The 17355-nt window shown below is 35.7% G+C and overlaps 2 protein-coding genes across 2 annotated transcripts; one reads left to right on the top strand and one right to left on the bottom strand.

The window, feature by feature from the left end:
• Window positions 1–7150: 7150 nt before the first annotated feature.
• On the bottom strand, window positions 7151–8583 carry LOC125586215 (putative uncharacterized protein YER190C-A). The gene is made up of 2 exons (XM_048756059.1): window positions 8504–8583; window positions 7151–8060 (listed from the first exon to the last, which is right to left on the bottom strand). The coding sequence occupies exons 1-2, from the start codon at window positions 8581–8583 to the stop codon at window positions 7151–7153; spliced, it is 990 nt and encodes a 329-aa protein (XP_048612016.1).
• A 55-nt stretch (window positions 8584–8638) lies between these two features.
• Window positions 8639–13360, top strand: LOC106373433. The gene is made up of 6 exons (XM_048756057.1): window positions 8639–8705; window positions 10082–10833; window positions 10965–11048; window positions 11139–11688; window positions 11743–12506; window positions 12911–13360. Exons 1-6 carry the CDS (start codon window positions 8639–8641, stop codon window positions 13358–13360), a joined length of 2667 nt encoding a protein of 888 aa, XP_048612014.1.
• The last annotated feature ends 3995 nt before the right edge of the window (window positions 13361–17355 follow it).

Here is a 17355-nt window from a genome sequence, read left to right as displayed (position 1 = left end):
CCCGCGCATCTCTTGTATTATTCCGGATTGTATCTTATTTTCAGTTTAACGCATCGAAATTATTTATCCTTCGCCATTACCAAAGCTTGATGGTTTTATATGACAGTACGACTTAACTTAAATGCAGAGACTATTATATTACTAATGTATTATATTATCGGTCAACTTGTTTGGATAAAAACATTCAAATCTAATATTACCACACTATATTGAATATAGTATAGTCGCATGTTAACCTTTTTCCATACAAGGACATGCATACATATATGTTTCTTTCCTCAGTGATGCAAACAATTTTTTCCTAATTACGTTTCCATGTAACTCATGCCTTTTTGGCGTTTTGCGCACAACCTCTACGAAAAATGCATCTCGGTTGGTTATCTATATGATCATATTATATGCCATAAAGACCTCGGGTTGGCATAAAACGGATTGAAGTCAGCTGATGCAAACATGTTAACAATAGCAGCACAGATGTGTAAGGATTGAAGTCTAACAATCGTTGAAGTATTGTCTAACAATAGCAACATTCAAATGCCATAAAGTATTGTCTCATGCACAGCCAACGAGACAATTGAAGTTCTCAAGGTTGTTGAGAAAGGGAATTTGCTTCGACAGTTTATTGCTATTTTCTGGGCATGGTCTTTCGTAGCCACTTCTATCATTGTCTCCATGGTTTTGCAGTAACTCATCGAAGAATGACCTCTTCCTCCGCACATGTCTTATACTCGTTTTCACTTTCTATTCTCATGAAGTGTCTTGGGTTGCCAAAAAAAACCTATCATGTTTTTCCTCTCCTATGTTTCCTTTATTTGTGACTTAAATCATCTAGTCATGTTTGCTATAACTTTGCTTTCCATTTCATTACATAGCAGGGTAGGCTTATGTATTGTATTAAATGACATTTGCCTTCATGTCATCTTTAACATATTCTAGCTTGCGATTAGTAGACAATGTGTGGTCCCGTTTTGCTTACTTACCTTTAATAATTGCATTCTATTCTCTGTGTCTATATAGCCTCAATCCATGTCATAACATTAAGGCCACTGCAACTTGTTTGAACACATGTATTGAGGATCTGACTTCCTTACCTAAACTATACCATATATCATATAGGCTGCAACTGGATTACCTATTTTTGGAATGGAATGCTTTGGAATGATCAATTCCATTAATTTCATAAAAAAAATTACCAGTTACCATGAATGAAATGGAATGGTCATTCCATCAATTCCAAAAAAAAAATAAACCAAATACAAAGGAAACCATTTCATAACAATTTTGTCAAGGAATAAATGGAATGCATCTATTCCATTTTTCTACTGCATTCCATTCCTCTTATATTACATTCCTTTCTATTCCATTTATTCCATTTTTGATTCACCAGTTACAGCCAGTATAGTTTTGTTTGGGTCACCTTATACACATGTATTGGAACTTTATTCAACATCACATAAAAATGTGGAAACAAAGCGAACTTGAACATATATGGTTTTTACCAAAACTTGAGCATACTACATTGAATATAGGATAGTGTACATTGTACAATTTCGGTCTCCTTATGAATACACAGTTACCAATTGTTGTGATTTTGTATGTGACAGAAATTAACTAGACTACATAGACTATAGTATAATATTGCCTCTGCGTTTTTTCATAACCTAACATGCGGACACAAATTGAACACATGTGTTTTTAACTTCACTTCTCTTCCCCCACGCACTTACAGAGTTATTTCTGGTAATATTAGACGTAACTAGTCCAATCGAAGGTTTTTCACTGTAGAATGACTATAACTTAATCTTAGGATCCAATATGAATATTCGCCAAATTCACTTTTATAAATCCTTACAAGAAGCACTTTGGTTTAATAATAAAAATAATAAAAAGTAACAAATGGTAGTAAAAAAATTAAAAAAATATAGAATAATATTGAAGAAGAAATAACATGAAAACGAAGGCTATTAAAACCATAAAGAGTTTGATCGGTGGATCAAAATTCACACAAATAACTTGCTCTGATACCGTATTAAGTTATTAACTTATGAGAGCTGGATGAATTGTATTATCACAATACTAAAAGCACAATATACTCAATGGTAAGAGTGTCCACATCAGCCAAATATTCAGCACCAATCAAATTGACACATCAGAAAAATAATTGATATTTAGTTCGTATCATTATATGGCCCATTAGCAGATGTTCAGTGTAGGCTCGAATCCGCCAGAGACCAATGCAAAACAGCCGACGTTCAGCTTCTATTCCCTTTTCAGGCGTTCAGCTTCTATTCCCTTTTCAGGCGTTCAGCTTCTATTCCCTTTTCAGGCGATTAAGTAAATTGATATTAATGATGTCATTCAAAACAGCCCACTACTTTCTCATCCATTCATCTTCCTTACCTTCATCGGCAGTTTCATTCAGCTATATATGCACTATCTAGGGATTCTTCGCCACATCTCATCGTTTCACATCTGCGTAATTGTATCTCTCTAAAACAAACAAACTTCACGGAGTAAACAAACTTTTCCGAAATTGCAGAAACCATTAACCCTTGACATTTTTTCTTTGGGATTCCGTAAGTTCTAGATTCTTCTGCCCTGCAAATTTCTATTTTTATTGATATTATTGTGAAAAAATTACGACACATTGATTTTTTTTATCAAAATCTTTGCAAATAAAGTTTAAAGCTTTATCCTTTTTGTCTCTTTTCTTCTTTCTATGACTTCGCAAAAGAATTGATTGATTACGATACTGCGTTCTCTTCTTTTTTATTCACCCTTTCTTTTTTTTGTGAACCTATTTGATATATATATTTTTCTCTTGCACATGTAGATTGGTTTTCTGGCTGGTGCTTGAAGATATAGCTCTGGTGTATTGATTTATCTTTATGCATAATTTACTCTCTTACAAGGATGAGAGCAGATAAGCAAAATTATCTTTCAAATAACTTTAGTAGTTGAATCTTTAGCTGTTTTCTGCTTTTTATATTTAAAGCTGTATTTGATGGGGATTAGTTTATGCATGTTTTTGGATCTAGGGGCTTTCAACTTTCAGACAGTAATCATGCGGTAGAGAGCTGCAAAGAGATTTTCGGGAACCATTCTTCTGGAGATTCTAATGAGGCTGGAAAGAAGCTACGAGTTCATCACATCAATACTAACAGTGGTTCTGCTGAGACAGTTGATCTGGTATTTTATATGGACAAGAATGAAAAGGCATGTAACTTACGTGACATTGTAGTTTGTTGCAAGGAGAACACTTATCATGTTGTGAAGGACATATGTGTCGATCAAGACGTGTCGGTCTAGAAGTTCTTACTCGGTGAGAAAGGTTCTGTGAAATGTAGCTCAAACTCAAACAAATGTTAGTAAGAAGATTTGATATAAGCAGACAAAGGAATAAAAATTAAGTCCTTAGTAGACAAAAGTAAGGTTTAGTGATTCTGAGCTTTGTAATGACCCCAAGACAAACAAAGATATGGAAGAATATTCAAGAGACAATTTTGCTTATGCTGAAGGTTATATAGCCATTGCAATCAAGAGCATTTGATTGTGACAAGAAAAACCATTAAGGAAGAGAATTTGGATATGCTAGGCTGGGAGGAGAACAATGATAAAGCTAAGGGGTGCTCGGAAAACTACAAGACAGCACTTGGAGATATAAATTATGAGATTTTTTCATAAATTATTAATTGGAAGCGGCAATTCGTTGTCAATCCAAGGGCCAAAAAACCACCGACTACATGCTACATACATTTTAAAGACCTATTATGTACATGTTCAGAGCTACACAGCAAGGATAGGGGTCATCTGACCCACTTATTTTTTAAATATATGTTTTGTTTAACTAAAAGAATCATGAACCTATGCTTTAGATTTTATTAGAATTATTTAATAATTAAATTATTTCTGAATTTGATAAATAAGGTTTTTAAATTCAAAGAATTTTAAAGTCAGTTTGTCTATGTTTTATAAAAAGTATTTTTAAGATATAATAAATGAAATTATAGAAAAATATGTTAAGTTATTAGCAAACAAAATGTATTATTATAAATATTTTTTTATGTTGGCAAAAAGGTAATAACGAGTGTCTGACACATCCTGCAAATGTTTGAGACAAACGACTGTTGTTATTTTATTTCACTATGTATCTCTACAGAAGAACAATATGCATTTACAAAACATTTTTCTTAATGCCATTAAGTTAATGGCTTCAAATGTTAGCAAACATCGAATATGTTCCTGCAATTTTTCTGTAACTTTTCCTTCATTTGTCTACATTCCCATGTCACTGGAAACACCCAAAAGTACACGAATAAAATTTTTGGTTTAATGTTAGCATGTTTATGTGTGTTTTCAGTACGTCTCACAGATATAATAATTTATTGTATGAGACATCTATAGAATAAAATTATACATGAAAATATAACAAAGCTATAAACTCAATGTTATAAGGTAGTTACCAATAAGTGGCTCGCTCATCGATAAGTACTCTGACTGTTACCTCACTGCTCTACAAACAATTAAATTTACAATATTCTGTCATCCAAACAAGATTAGTAGATTACTAAAAGATACAACCATTACTATTATTATATGTAAATGACTAAATTCATCTATTTCATTTGAAGCCCATTTTCACTTACCAATAAGTGGCTCGCTCATCCATAAGTACTCGACTATTACCTCACTGCTTTACAAACGATTAAATTTACAATATTCTGCCACCCAAACAAGATTAGTAGATTACTAAAAGATACAACCATTACTATTATTATAAGTAAATGAATAAATTCGTCTATTTCATTTGAAGCCCATTTTCACTTTTATATGTTAAGAATATAATTCACAATCGAACAACTACTATGTACTTCACAAATAAAACTACTTATGAGTTTTCTCATAAACAAAAAAGCTATTTAGCAAATCAACAACAAACAAACAAAATAATTAAAAAAATATACATAATCCAAATTGTTAAACAATAAGCCATTTAGCTAAATCCATCAAGACTATATTTTTCTTCTACAATATGGTAAAATGCAATACAGAAAAGCTGAAAAATAAAAATAAAATTACAACTTTAAAATGAAGATAAATTATTTTCAAATAAATTATTATTCTTTGTACTGAAAATCAAAAATTAAAACATCATACAAAAATTTCAGAAATTTAATTTTAGTATCTATTATGTTTTAAATCATTTTTTTCTCTTCACAACAAAACAGTGACGACAAGTAAAATTAGAGTCTATATACAAAAATATTTCTCAGACCAATAAAAATATTTAATTTAATTGAATCAATTAGTTCCAAACAATAAAAAATATCACAATAGGAAAATAAAATTATTTTAAAAGTACATCTAAAGCATTAATAAAACTTATAAAAACAATAATTCACGATTTTTAATTATTTTAAAAATAAATCAACTACATATAAATTTTAAGTAATATAGTATATATTTTCAATATTATTAGCTTTTGCACTCTAATGATAAATATGCAAAATATATTATATTAAACTAAAATTTATATAAGAAAACCCGGGCGTAGCCCGGAAAAACCACTAGTTAATATAATAAGAGTATAGAGCTTTATATAATAGAGCTATATGGAACAAACAAATGAATGAGAAGATCATATTAATTATTAAGGAGGATATATATAATGAAGTCCTTTGCAAAAGAAAAAATATATATAATGGAGTGATTATTGTGATTTTTCTTTTGTCGGCAATAATTGTGATTGAATGGGTCATATGAGTTGTGATTGATACACTTTCCTTGATAAGAATATCTATACAGGTATCGCTTTGGATGTTTTATTAAACTAATGGATTGCACGTTTTAATCTGTAAATTTTAAAACCAAAATAAACAGAAGACGCGTCGATATTGAACTATAAATGTATACTGTGTTGAAGCCGCACCGACGCATCTTGCTGCCACGGTTCACACATATTTGGACAGGTCCGATATTGAACATGAATGAATCTCATGCATTAATATTATATATCCCATATATTTACATGGAAACCTGAAAGTAAGTTTTTTTTTTCTGGTAAAACCTGAAAGTAAGTTAGTAACATTAATCTGGTCAATCAAGAAGTTTATTTAAGTTCATACATAAATTTTACATATATATTTTGGACAGGCCGCTCAAAAATTCTTTTAACCTTGTGTATAACATAAAAATATGATGTCAACTAATTAAAAGTTGTGTATACTAATATTTTTTGATAAAATAACAATTATACGATATATCAATGGCCCATATAAATCAAGAAAATCTTTGACTTTCTTGATGATTTTAGAAAACATGATTATACATGTTCTCTCCGTAACACTTTAAATGATTTTTAGATAGAGTGTTCTCACTATTCTAGATAAAATTTAATATCATTTGAATTTTGTGACCAATTACAAAATATTGTGTTTCTACTGATTGAATTAATTTCATTTAATGATATTTTTATATATCTAAAATAAATTATATAAAAATTTATATATTTTAATCTACGTGTAAAAACTTTAAAATTCACTTAATAGCAGAAGGAGTACTTTTTTCCCCTCTGATGTGTTTGAATTAGATGACTCCCATTCAAACTTTATAGACATTTCACGCGATTCACGTTTAGATCATTAGCGTGGTTCACATTTAGATTATTAGCCACGTAGACTTCAAGCCATGGATAGTTCACGTGATTCATGTGCCATGGATAGTTCACCTGATTCATGTTAATCTAATTTGTCTTTTACAAATTACAATGAAAAGACATAACTCTTCATACAAATATATTTTAAATAATGGAAAACACCTTTTTTAGATGTGAATATACCTTTTTATGATGAAAAGATACATATAGATAGTTTTTCATATTGAAACCTACTTAGATCTAAATCTTGATCTTTAACAACAGACATCACAAACTTACCGCCGAGTAGCTCGCGAGACGTGCATGCAGGTGCTAATGTGTAATGTCTTTTCAGATTTGATAAAACATGACAGCTATACAATTTGATATATGATATCATAATATCAAAATCATGATATTATGACAAACATGATATTTGATATCATGATATCAAATACAACGTGAAATGAATTATATTAAGAAAATACGTAGATACTCTCCGATAAATACACCCTCTCACATCAAGCCAAACTCCCACACAAACAAAAACAAAAGGATAAAGATGGGTTTCATTGGTAAGAATGTTTTGCTAACTCTCTTAGCACTTTGCTGCTTCATTTCCTTTGTTTTCAGTACTACAGATGAACCTCCAATAAAACTAATAACACCATTGACCAAAGCTCCAAGAAAAACTCTCCTACCGTTAAAATCTCCTACTGAGCGATCAACTCTCCCACCGTTAAAAGCTCCTACCAAGCTACGATCAATTATCCCACCCTTGAAAGCACCAACCAAGCTATCAGCTCTCCCACCGTTGAAAGCTCCCACCAAAGCATCAATTCTCTCACCGTTGAAAGCTCCCACCAAAGCACCAGCTCTCTCACCGTTGAAAGCTCCCACCAAAGCACCAGCTCTCTCACCGTTGAAAGCTCCCACCAAAGCACCAGCCGGCTCACCGTTGAAAGCTCCCACCAAAGCACCAGCTCGCTCACCGTTGAAAGCTCCCATCAAAGCACCAGCTCTCTCACCGTTGAAAGCTCCCACCAAAGCACCAGCTCTATCACCGCTGAAAGCTCCCACCAAAGCACCAGCTCTCGCACCGTTGAAAGCTCCCATCAAAGCACCAGCTCTCTCACCGCTGAAAGCTCCCACCAAAGCCCCAGCTCTCTCACCGCTGAAAGCTCCCACCAAAGCACCAGCTCGCTCACCGCTGAAAGCTCCCACCAAAGCACCAGCTCGCTCACCGCTTAAAGCACCCACCAAAGCACCAACTCTCTCACCGTTGAAAGCTCCCACCAAAGCACCAGCTCTCTCACCGCTGAAAGCTCCCACCAAAGCACCAGCCCTCTCACCGTTGAAAGCTCCCACCAAGCCATCAACTCTCCCACCACTAAAAGCTCCTACCGAGTTTCCAACTCTTATCAAGCTACCAAATCTCCCACCATTAAAAACTCATATCAAGCTATCAACTCTCCCACCGTTAAAAACTCCTATCAAGCTATCAACTCTCTGATGAGACCAAAAGGGTTGGTGCTGACAAATACAGTGAGATGGAGGAGAGAGACGTCAAGTAGGAAGAGAAAAACCAAATCACAAGTTCTCTCACAAAGACTAAGTGTTTTATTTTATTTATTTAAGTTTTTTTGAAAATAAGAGAAACTGGATTCCCTTGTCTCACGGAAACAGATTCTCCACTTTCACATTTCCTTTAGTTGTGAGCTTGTGGGTGAATCCACGAAAAGATGTATTTGTTTCATGTATGTCTTCTATTTAAATCAGTGAAAAACCTAAAAAGAGGTAGTCTAAACTACCAAAAGAAAACTTATGTTGTTGTGTTCTCTTGTGTTCATGGATCAACATTTGATGTACATATAACTGGGACCTATCACTCTCCCACCGACCAAAGCTCCCATCAAGTTACCAACCAAAGCTCCAATCAAACCTCCCATTCTCCCACCAATTTCCCCTTCTAAGATTATCAGGACACTAGCGGCCTTGCGGGGTATGGTCTACCGCAAAGCCTGCAAATACGCTGGCGTAAACAATCCCGAAGGCGCCAAACCTGTTAAAGGTATTATATATATGAATTGTTCATTTTCAGATATATTATGCATAATGTCAAAGCTTTTATTAAAGAAAAAGACTTCACTCAACAACAAATTAATGATGGTTTGAAAGGAAGAAAGAGTTAAGAGAATGAGATACCACTTGAGTTGTCAAAAGATTGCTAAAATTGGTGAGACAAACTCAAGTGTATACGAAGCCATGACTTAGTACTCAAGAAACCATAAACAAGAAATATTAAGTTTATTTAATTCAATTAAGATTGGAGTTGGTTTCAAAGATGAGTAAGTTTCAGCAGTCAAAGAATTCTAAGAGGAGTTTTAAAAGCTTGAAGTCTACAAACTTTCTAAAGAGTGCTCAAACTGCTTGTCATTATTACAAAGGTTTCATATTGAATACTTAGGATAAGTTCTTTGCAAGGTTGATTTAATCCTAAATGTTCTAGACTCGATCCTAAAATACAAATGATGCATATATATATAGAGAAAATTACTAGAATGTAAAAGAAAAGTTAGTTTATTACTAGAGTGTTAAACATCTTTTAAAAATTACTAGAATGTTTCCCTACCTATAGTAAATGACTGTAAGGACCTTTGGTTAGTTTTTTTTAATTGAAATTATTTTTAAACATTAAATCCACATCACTAATTAAATATACACATCATCAGAATCGAAACCAAACCGTCTCTTCTTCACCATAACTACATAGAAGTAAAAAAAAAAGTAACTAAGAACATTGTCTTTGTCGTCTCGAAGAAGGAACCATCGAAGAAGGAACCGCGAGGATACTCCCACTCTCCGTCATCGACATTGTCTGTGTTTACTTCATCTTCCTCGAACTACCTCTCTGTCGTGATACTCTGTTTTCTCCGTTATCGTCGTGTCCGAAATCGTCGTCTTCAATCGTTTGTACGAAATCGTCTTCGCCGCCGTCTTCGCCGCATTCTTATCTACGAGTTCGTCTTTTCCGGTAGGATATCGCGATGGTATATATTATATTTTGTTGCGACTGAGATAGGGTTATGTTGCGGCTGTGATATGGTTTTGTTGCGTCTGAGTTAGGGTTTTGTTACGACTGAGTTAGGGTTATGTTATGGCTGAGTTATCGCTGTGTCGTGACTAAGTTAATGTTATGTTTTGGCTGAGTTACTTTTATGTTGTGGCTGAGTTACAGTTATGTTGTGACTGAGTTATTTAAACATTTTGTGGCTGGGTTATTGTTATAGTACGGATGTGTTATTGTTATCTTGTGGCTGATTTATTGTTGGGTTATATGATCATATAGATGTTGCTGAAGTTATATCACAGGATTACCCTCCAAGACTTTACCTTGAAGGGTCTTCTAACCTAGAAAAAAAGATATTAATCACAATTTCCGTTTAGGAACTTTCCCCCACGTTAGAGAAACAATTGGACTTGATGTGTGGGAAGAACTGGTGAACTCTCCCATTGGAGTAGTTGCTAGGCTAGCTGGAAGCGAAAGCGTATGGTTTGGTAGGACCGTACACTATCTACTATGTAGACAGCTGCGAGTACATAAGAAGGAGATATGGTGTCTCGTGGTTGATGAGGCTATCAGGTTTAGCTTGCTCGAGTTTGGTGAGATCACTGGGTTAAACACAGGTTCATTACCAACAGAAAGGTTTGAAGCTGATCAATACAAAGAGTTTTGGGAGGAGTTGAAGGTGCTGCTTCGGATGGGACCCAAGTTAGATGAACTGAAGGAAGCATTAGCGTTCTGTCCGCTTTGGAGTTTTGAAAAGCGTAAGTGGTTAGGGCTGCTACTTCTTCAAGCCATGGGAGTCTATTGTTTGCATCACAATTCAAGGATACCTTTTGAAAGTGCAATAAGGGTATTCGACGATGAAATCATGGGGTCGGATCCATGGGGTCGGACTGCATACAAAGTCCTCATTGACTCTATTAAAACGTTGGTTCCAGAAGGAGGGTCATACACAATAAGCGGCATGACCGTCGCGTTATTGATTTGGGCGTATGAATCCGTCGCCTGCTTTGGTGAGAATTTTGGGAGGGTGGTGAATAATGAAGACGTTCCGCTTTTGCGATGGGGTGGAAAGCGTACGCGTGCAAGTTTTGATAACTTGTTGGCTGCCAAAATCAAAGAGCATGGCGAGGTAAGGTTTAATGCTGAGTTTTTAGTATTTTGATGGCTGATTTATTATATTTGATGGCTGATTTATTATATTAGATGGCTAAGTTATGTGTTATTTTGGTGGCTGAGTTTAATTATAACCCGGTGTTGCAGGTGCGTGTGAAGAGAATGGTTTTGAAGGACTCAATTGAAGAGATGTTTCCTAAATGGCCGGGTGAACCTGACGACCCACAACTCGTTAGGTTGATAACAGACATACATGCAGGTAGATTTGTGAAAGGTTTTTGGGAAGTGCATGGGAATACGCAGGGTAATGCGCATGGGTAGGGGAATGAGAAGAAGAAGAAAATGAAGGGTGGAGTTTCGTCAGAAGCTGAGTCACCCACTAAGAAGCAGAAGAAATTTAAGACACGGAATGAGTCTGAATTTGCTGCAGCGGGAAAGGGTTCTAGCGAGAAGGAAGGTAGCAAAGATTTCGAGTTGGAGAACAAAACGACTCTGAGGACCATTGTGAGTACTCTGGATAATATTTCCAGGAAAGTTGAGCATTTTGACTCACGGTTGGAAGCTTACGAGTTAGACCGGAATAGACCATTGATGGACCAAAAGACCATTGATGACAGCGTGAAAGCTTTACTAGAGGAGCTTCTGAAAGTTCTGGGAGTTAGGAAAATTCCCGAAAACAATGATAACCCCTTTCCACCATCAGCAGATAAATCTTTAACGTTGGCATCACCGCAGGTTCAAACGCAGCAGAAGTCTGTCAATAGTCCAACATTAGCTGCGACACCTGGTAATGTTTTTGGACCGAAAAAGAATTTGGCGAAAGAGCTTGATAAGGAATCAGGGGTGAAAAGGACTTTGGTTGAGGAGTTTGGTAGTGTCGCTAATGCTACTGATCTTGATAGTTAACATGTTGATTTTGTATTAGTTTCTCCTTCAAAGGCTACTAAGGATGATAAGGATGCTAAGGTTCCAGCCTATGGACGCGGCTGCAGGGGCAAGCGTATTATTAAGGGTGAGGAAGCCAATGAGAAGCAAAAAGCAGAGCAGGCAGATGCTGCGTTTAAGAGGAAGGAGAATGCTGAGGCTAAGAAAAAAGCGGCTGAGGCTAAGAAAAAAAAGGCTGAAGCTAAGAAAAAAGAGGCTGAGGCTAAGAAAAAAGAGGCTGAGGGTAAGAAGAAAAAAAAGGCTGAGCTAAAGAAGCGAAAACATGCTGAGTCAAAGAACAAAGAGGTGACTCCATCTGGAGAGGACAGTGTATTTGCTGATGTGACTGACGAAGTTGTTGCTGGAGAGAACGAATTCGCGCCGGAGTCTGACGTCGAGGGATCTGAACTGGTTAAATCTGCCATAATTAAGGAATATCGGGAGAAAAGTGTTCAGTTAACTCCAAAAGGGTTTTCAAAGGTGGCAGTTTCTTCACCAGCAGTTTTTCCGTACGTAGGAGAGAATGGAACGACGTGCATGAGGAAAAATGTTACTCCTTCATCAGTAATATATGACCCTCTAGCACCTGTTGATCCGGTGCTACTCGAAAAACTGATGCAACACATAAAGGGAATTCCACCCAAACCACCAACATCAGCAGATAAACCAGCAGTCATCTCCGCTTATCATGAGGGTGATTTCTACAGCATACTCATCCATGAAAGACCGTGGCCGGAAAAGGAATATGGATGGGCGTTTGATAATGTAAGTCTTTAGTGCGGCTGAGTTATATATTAATTTTATTATATTGCAGCTGAGTTATATATTTGATTACGACTGACTTACATATTCTTTTAGTACGACTGAGTTATATATTATATTACGGCTGACTTACATATTCTTTTATTATATCACGGCTGACTTGTTAATATTATTTTTGTAGCATGTCGTTGCGTATTTGACCGTTCTCATTAAAAGGTACATGCGAAATCCCAGTCCATTCTGGACCAAGCGGATTGCCTTCGTTGACCTTTGGTGGCAAAAAATTTTGATTCACGATTTCACTCAGTTCAAGATAAAACCTAGTATGTTCAATTTCAAAGTCAATGGTTATGAAAATATGGTAAATGGTAAGCTTCCCGATCACTGTTCAACAAAACTTGAAGTAGTATGAAGATGTGGATCACTTGTACGGATGTCTTCAAACCGGCGGAAATCACTGGGTTACGTATCATGTGGATCTGAAGAAGGAAAAGATTGATTGCTACGAGCCAATCTTTGGAGAGGTAACACCCGAAAGTGAGCAGAGAATTCTAAATTCATTTAAACCGCTGACGCACATGATTCCGTATATGTTGAGTGAGCATATTCCTGCCAATATCCGAGCCCCAAGTAAGAAGAAGTTCTCATTCAGAAGGAGGAGCAAAAAATACACTCCACAAAACTCCCAGATTGGCGATTGCGGGGTGTATTCGTTGAAGTTTGTGGAGTGTCTAGCGTTTGGTATAACGTTTGATGGGATAAGCGATAAAAATATTCAAGGTTTACGGATGAAGATGGCAGCAGAGATCCTCGATGAAGAAGGAAATTCTGTGATGAGCAGTTGGCTGCCTCATTGAACATGTGTTTGTTATTTTGTACTTGACTTATGTTGTTGTTTTGTACTCGACTTATGTTATTTTGTCCTTTATTAAGTATTTGACTCAGTCTTATTATTTTTATAACCCAGCCGTGTCGTATATGTGTAACTCAGCCTTACCCCAAACATACCCTAGAATCATAAAATGTTTATATAACTCAGCCGTATCGATTAGTATAAGTCAGCCGTTACGATATTATAACTCAGTCATACCTCAAACATACCCTAGAATCAAAAAAAATAAATGTTTATACTTTAAAATGTTAAATTGAAACTCCAATTATAAATTTGAAGTGAATATATAATCAACTGAATGAGTCTTCTTTATTGAATTTGCAAGTTTAGAATCAATTATGATATTGAGGTATATGTTGTCTTACAATTACTCATAGTTTAACTGATATATATAAGGTGTGAGCATAATTCAAAACTCATAAACAATTATTGTGTTATTTATTATGAATGCACGTTTTTATAATATTTGCTGCACCATAAACCTAAATAAGCAACCCTAAACCGTAAATAAGCAAACCTAAACCCTAAATATGCAACCCTAAACCCTAAACTCCATTTACTAAGTCAGCCGTAAATGTTAAAGAAACTCAGCTGTAAAGTGTAACTTAATCTTGACGTTTGGCAGGAAAAAGATAACTGATTATTGGAAAATTTTAACTCGAGACGTTTGACGTTCTGTACCTCTATATATATTGTCTCCTCTCTTACACCTTTCTCTCTCTAGAAAAAATCAAAACAATATCTCTCTATCCCCATCAAAAGTTATGCCGATTGTTCCTGGTTATTCAACGATGTTAGAGAACAGTGAAATCGTGAAAACCTCCCTCTTCTATACCTTGGTCCGGGAGAATTGCTCGACACAACCAGTACTATCTGGTTCAAATTTCTAAGTGATCTCTCCCTCGTCATCCCGTCGATTCCTGCAGAAGGATGGTTCATGATTGGCCGACATACCGCGCCATTCCCGATCATTTTAAGGAACGTTGGTTTCTTTAACTCGCTGTAAGAACAGTTTGTCCACTTAAATTTGCAGCATAGCGTCGTTGAGTTATTTTTATTTTGTGTTCTCAACAATTTTGTAGTCTTTTTTGTTGTAGCGCAAAAACACGTAGGATCGAAGGCATAATTCGACACTTTGGACACATTTTAATCTTGTGGCCAGAACGCTATTTCGTTGCCAGATGCGCCATTTGAAGAGAACTAGGGCAAACGGAGGCGACAAGCCTCCGTGGATGTTAACAAGATTTTGGCGTGATCTCGTCCACATGTTTGAAGAGTTTGGTCCTGACAATTTTGGTTTCTGAAAGTGATGCCTTGTCTGTATTTTGAAGCTGATTATTTTGGTTCCTGAATGTAAACATGTCGAATTCAAATTTCTTTTATGTTAAGTACTATAACTCAGCCATAATGTGAATATAATTCAGTTGTATCTGTTAAAATAACTCAGCTGTGAATGTAGCTCAGTGACAACTTTAAGTTAACTCAGCAAAAACGTATAAGGTAACTCAGTTGTGAATGTTAATTAAACATAAACCCAGCCATAAGTGACAGAAACTCAGCCGTTATTAAACTAATGATAATTCAGCCATAGTAAAACACAGCCAAAACCCAGTTGTGAATGTTAATATAATACATTTCTAATGGGACGTTTCCGCTTGCTTGATTGGACAGAATTGTCGATTAATTATGGGGCGTCTGGAAAATGATACGGCTCAAACCTAATATCGAGGTAAATTATTAAGAGTTTGAAATACAAGGTTGCCACGCATGTGTCGAGGGATTTACAATATCGAGAAATTTAAATATTATTGTATTTAATAAAAAGGAAATAAGTAAACGACGTCGTTTCATCAAAATTCCATTTAATTCCATTTTATTTCTGAAATTGTTTTGAGAATCAAAAAAAAAAAAGAATCAAAATGTCTTCTTCATCCTGCGTTTCAGGAAATTCTTACAGACGACGTTTGAACGCGGAAAGAGGAACGCCGAAACAATGTTGGTGTGGTGAACCCTGTTACATTTCTACATCTGGAACCGCTACAAATCCAGGAAGATTGTACTATTGCTGCGGAAAATGATATAATAAGGTTCGTTTTGTTTTGGTTTTGATTTCACATGTTCTGTAACAAAATACTTAGATTTGGTTATATTGTGAAAACATAGACATTTATTCAAATGGGCGGATGAGTGTTTGGTTGAAGAGGTTGAGGATATAAAGTCACTGATAAGTGGCATGAACAAAGACATCTCGGAATTCAGACTTAACGTTGATCGGTTGGAGAAAGAGATTGAAGTAATGAAGACGGCGTCTGAGGGAAAAGGAGAAGAATGTATGAGTCAGGGTCGGTGTTTGAGGAATGTGGTTGTTTGTGGGGTTGAAATGTCGTTACTTTGCTACTACTACTTCTTTGTTTAGTAATGTTTTGTACATATAAGTCAGCCCATGTTTTATGTAACTCAGACTTAACGTATTATAGTAACTCAGCCGTAAAGTAATCTGAAAACGTATAAGGTAACTCACTCACAACTTTAAGCTAACTCAGCCAAAACGTATAAAGTAACTCACTCACCCACTTTCATTATTAATGGGACGTTTCCACTTGCTTGATTGGACTGAGTTGTCGATTAATGGTGGCGCGTGTGGAAAATATAGATGTCTTTATAATATCAAGACGATTTATACTTTAACTCCCCCAACAATATGAGAATATCGAGGCTAATTATTACTCCCTCCGCTTGCTTGATTGGACTAAGTATTTAATTGACGTTTTACATGTCTTCACGTAAATTAAGAAATCTGAACGTTTTGCAGTGCACGTAAATTAACCTCTTTTCGCATGGTGTTTAATGCTAATATGACTTCATATTATGTGACCAAAACTCAGCCTAATTAAACTAATGATAATTCAGTCATAATTAAACATAAACCGAGCTATAACTCAACTATAAATCATCCAAAAGAAACAATAAATCAGCCGTCATAAAACAATAACTCAGCCATAATTAATAACGCTGTTAATAACTCTGCATGATGTTTGTTGATGTTTGCATGATGTGTGTGCTTGAAAACAATAACTCAGCCGTGATAAAAAAGTAGTTCAGCCGTAATTAAACTATAAATCAGCCAAAAGATACAATAACTAAGCCTTCATTGCATTAATTTGTAGTCAGACATACATAATGGCATAGCAAAGAACTTAAAAAGATAAGATTCCGATAGATTACATCTTCACCAATTCCTTGTGTCCTTAATAACGCTTATCGGTTCAAAATCATGTAAGAACGTGCCAATCTCTTTGATCCAGAAACAGTGCTCACACATGTTGCCATCCTTAGTTATATCAATGTGCCACAAGCAGAGACATTGTCGCTCCACATGTGTTGTACATTGGCATCTGTAGAATGAAGGAACATAAGCTGAAACGAACACGGCCCTATTTTGGCGGAACTCGTCAGAATGCCACAAACCCCATCCCCATTTCACAGATCGCACTAGTTTTCCTATCCTCTGAACTGATTCTCTTGGAATACCAGCAAAATACTGCCCATCACAACAAAAGATTGCTCGAGTCATTGCGTGTGTATACACACAACGCTCATATCCTGCATCTGCTGCACACTTCATAAGAGAAAGCCCTTCTTCTTTAAGGTCGAATGAGAAGAAGAACTGTATACCCTTTATATAAAGTGTGCTTGGATTTCCCTCAGCGTAGCAAGATTTCAACAACGAAGAAGACATATTAAATCCTTAGGAAACAGATAATACATCATAAAAATGGTATACACCACGCCGCTCTGCTAACGCCTTCATCGACTTGGACGATGTTTTGAGGCCATAAAGATCTTGGAAGGAGTTACGGGCCACACGTTCAACCACCAACGCCTGAATTTCTTCAGGCAATTCAAGAAGAGGGAAATATTCCATTTACTGTGAAATTGATTGAGAGAGAGAGAGAGAGA

The sequence above is a fragment of the Brassica napus genome, chromosome C4 (assembly GCF_020379485.1).
Source record: "Brassica napus cultivar Da-Ae chromosome C4, Da-Ae, whole genome shotgun sequence".
Lineage (NCBI taxonomy): Eukaryota > Viridiplantae > Streptophyta > Magnoliopsida > Brassicales > Brassicaceae > Brassica > Brassica napus.
This window is presented reverse-complemented; position numbering and strand designations above follow the sequence as displayed.

Excerpts from the sequence above, each read along its gene's own strand:
- LOC106373433 (XM_048756057.1), top strand. The coding sequence starts at position 8,639 with ATGGTCTACCGCAAAGCCTGCAAATACGCTGGCGTAAACAATCCCGAA. Across the intron at positions 10,834-10,964 it reads AAATCAAAGAGCATGGCGAG|GTGCGTGTGAAGAGAATGGT; the intron begins GTAAGGTTTAAT and ends CCGGTGTTGCAG. Across the intron at positions 11,049-11,138 it reads AACCTGACGACCCACAACTC|GGGAATGAGAAGAAGAAGAA; the intron begins GTTAGGTTGATA and ends GCGCATGGGTAG.
- LOC125586215 (XM_048756059.1), bottom strand. The coding sequence starts at position 8,583 with ATGGGAGGTTTGATTGGAGCTTTGGTTGGTAACTTGATGGGAGCTTTG. Across the intron at positions 8,061-8,503 it reads GTGATAGGTCCCAGTTATAT|CTTGATAAGAGTTGGAAACT; the intron begins GTACATCAAATG and ends GAGATTTGGTAG.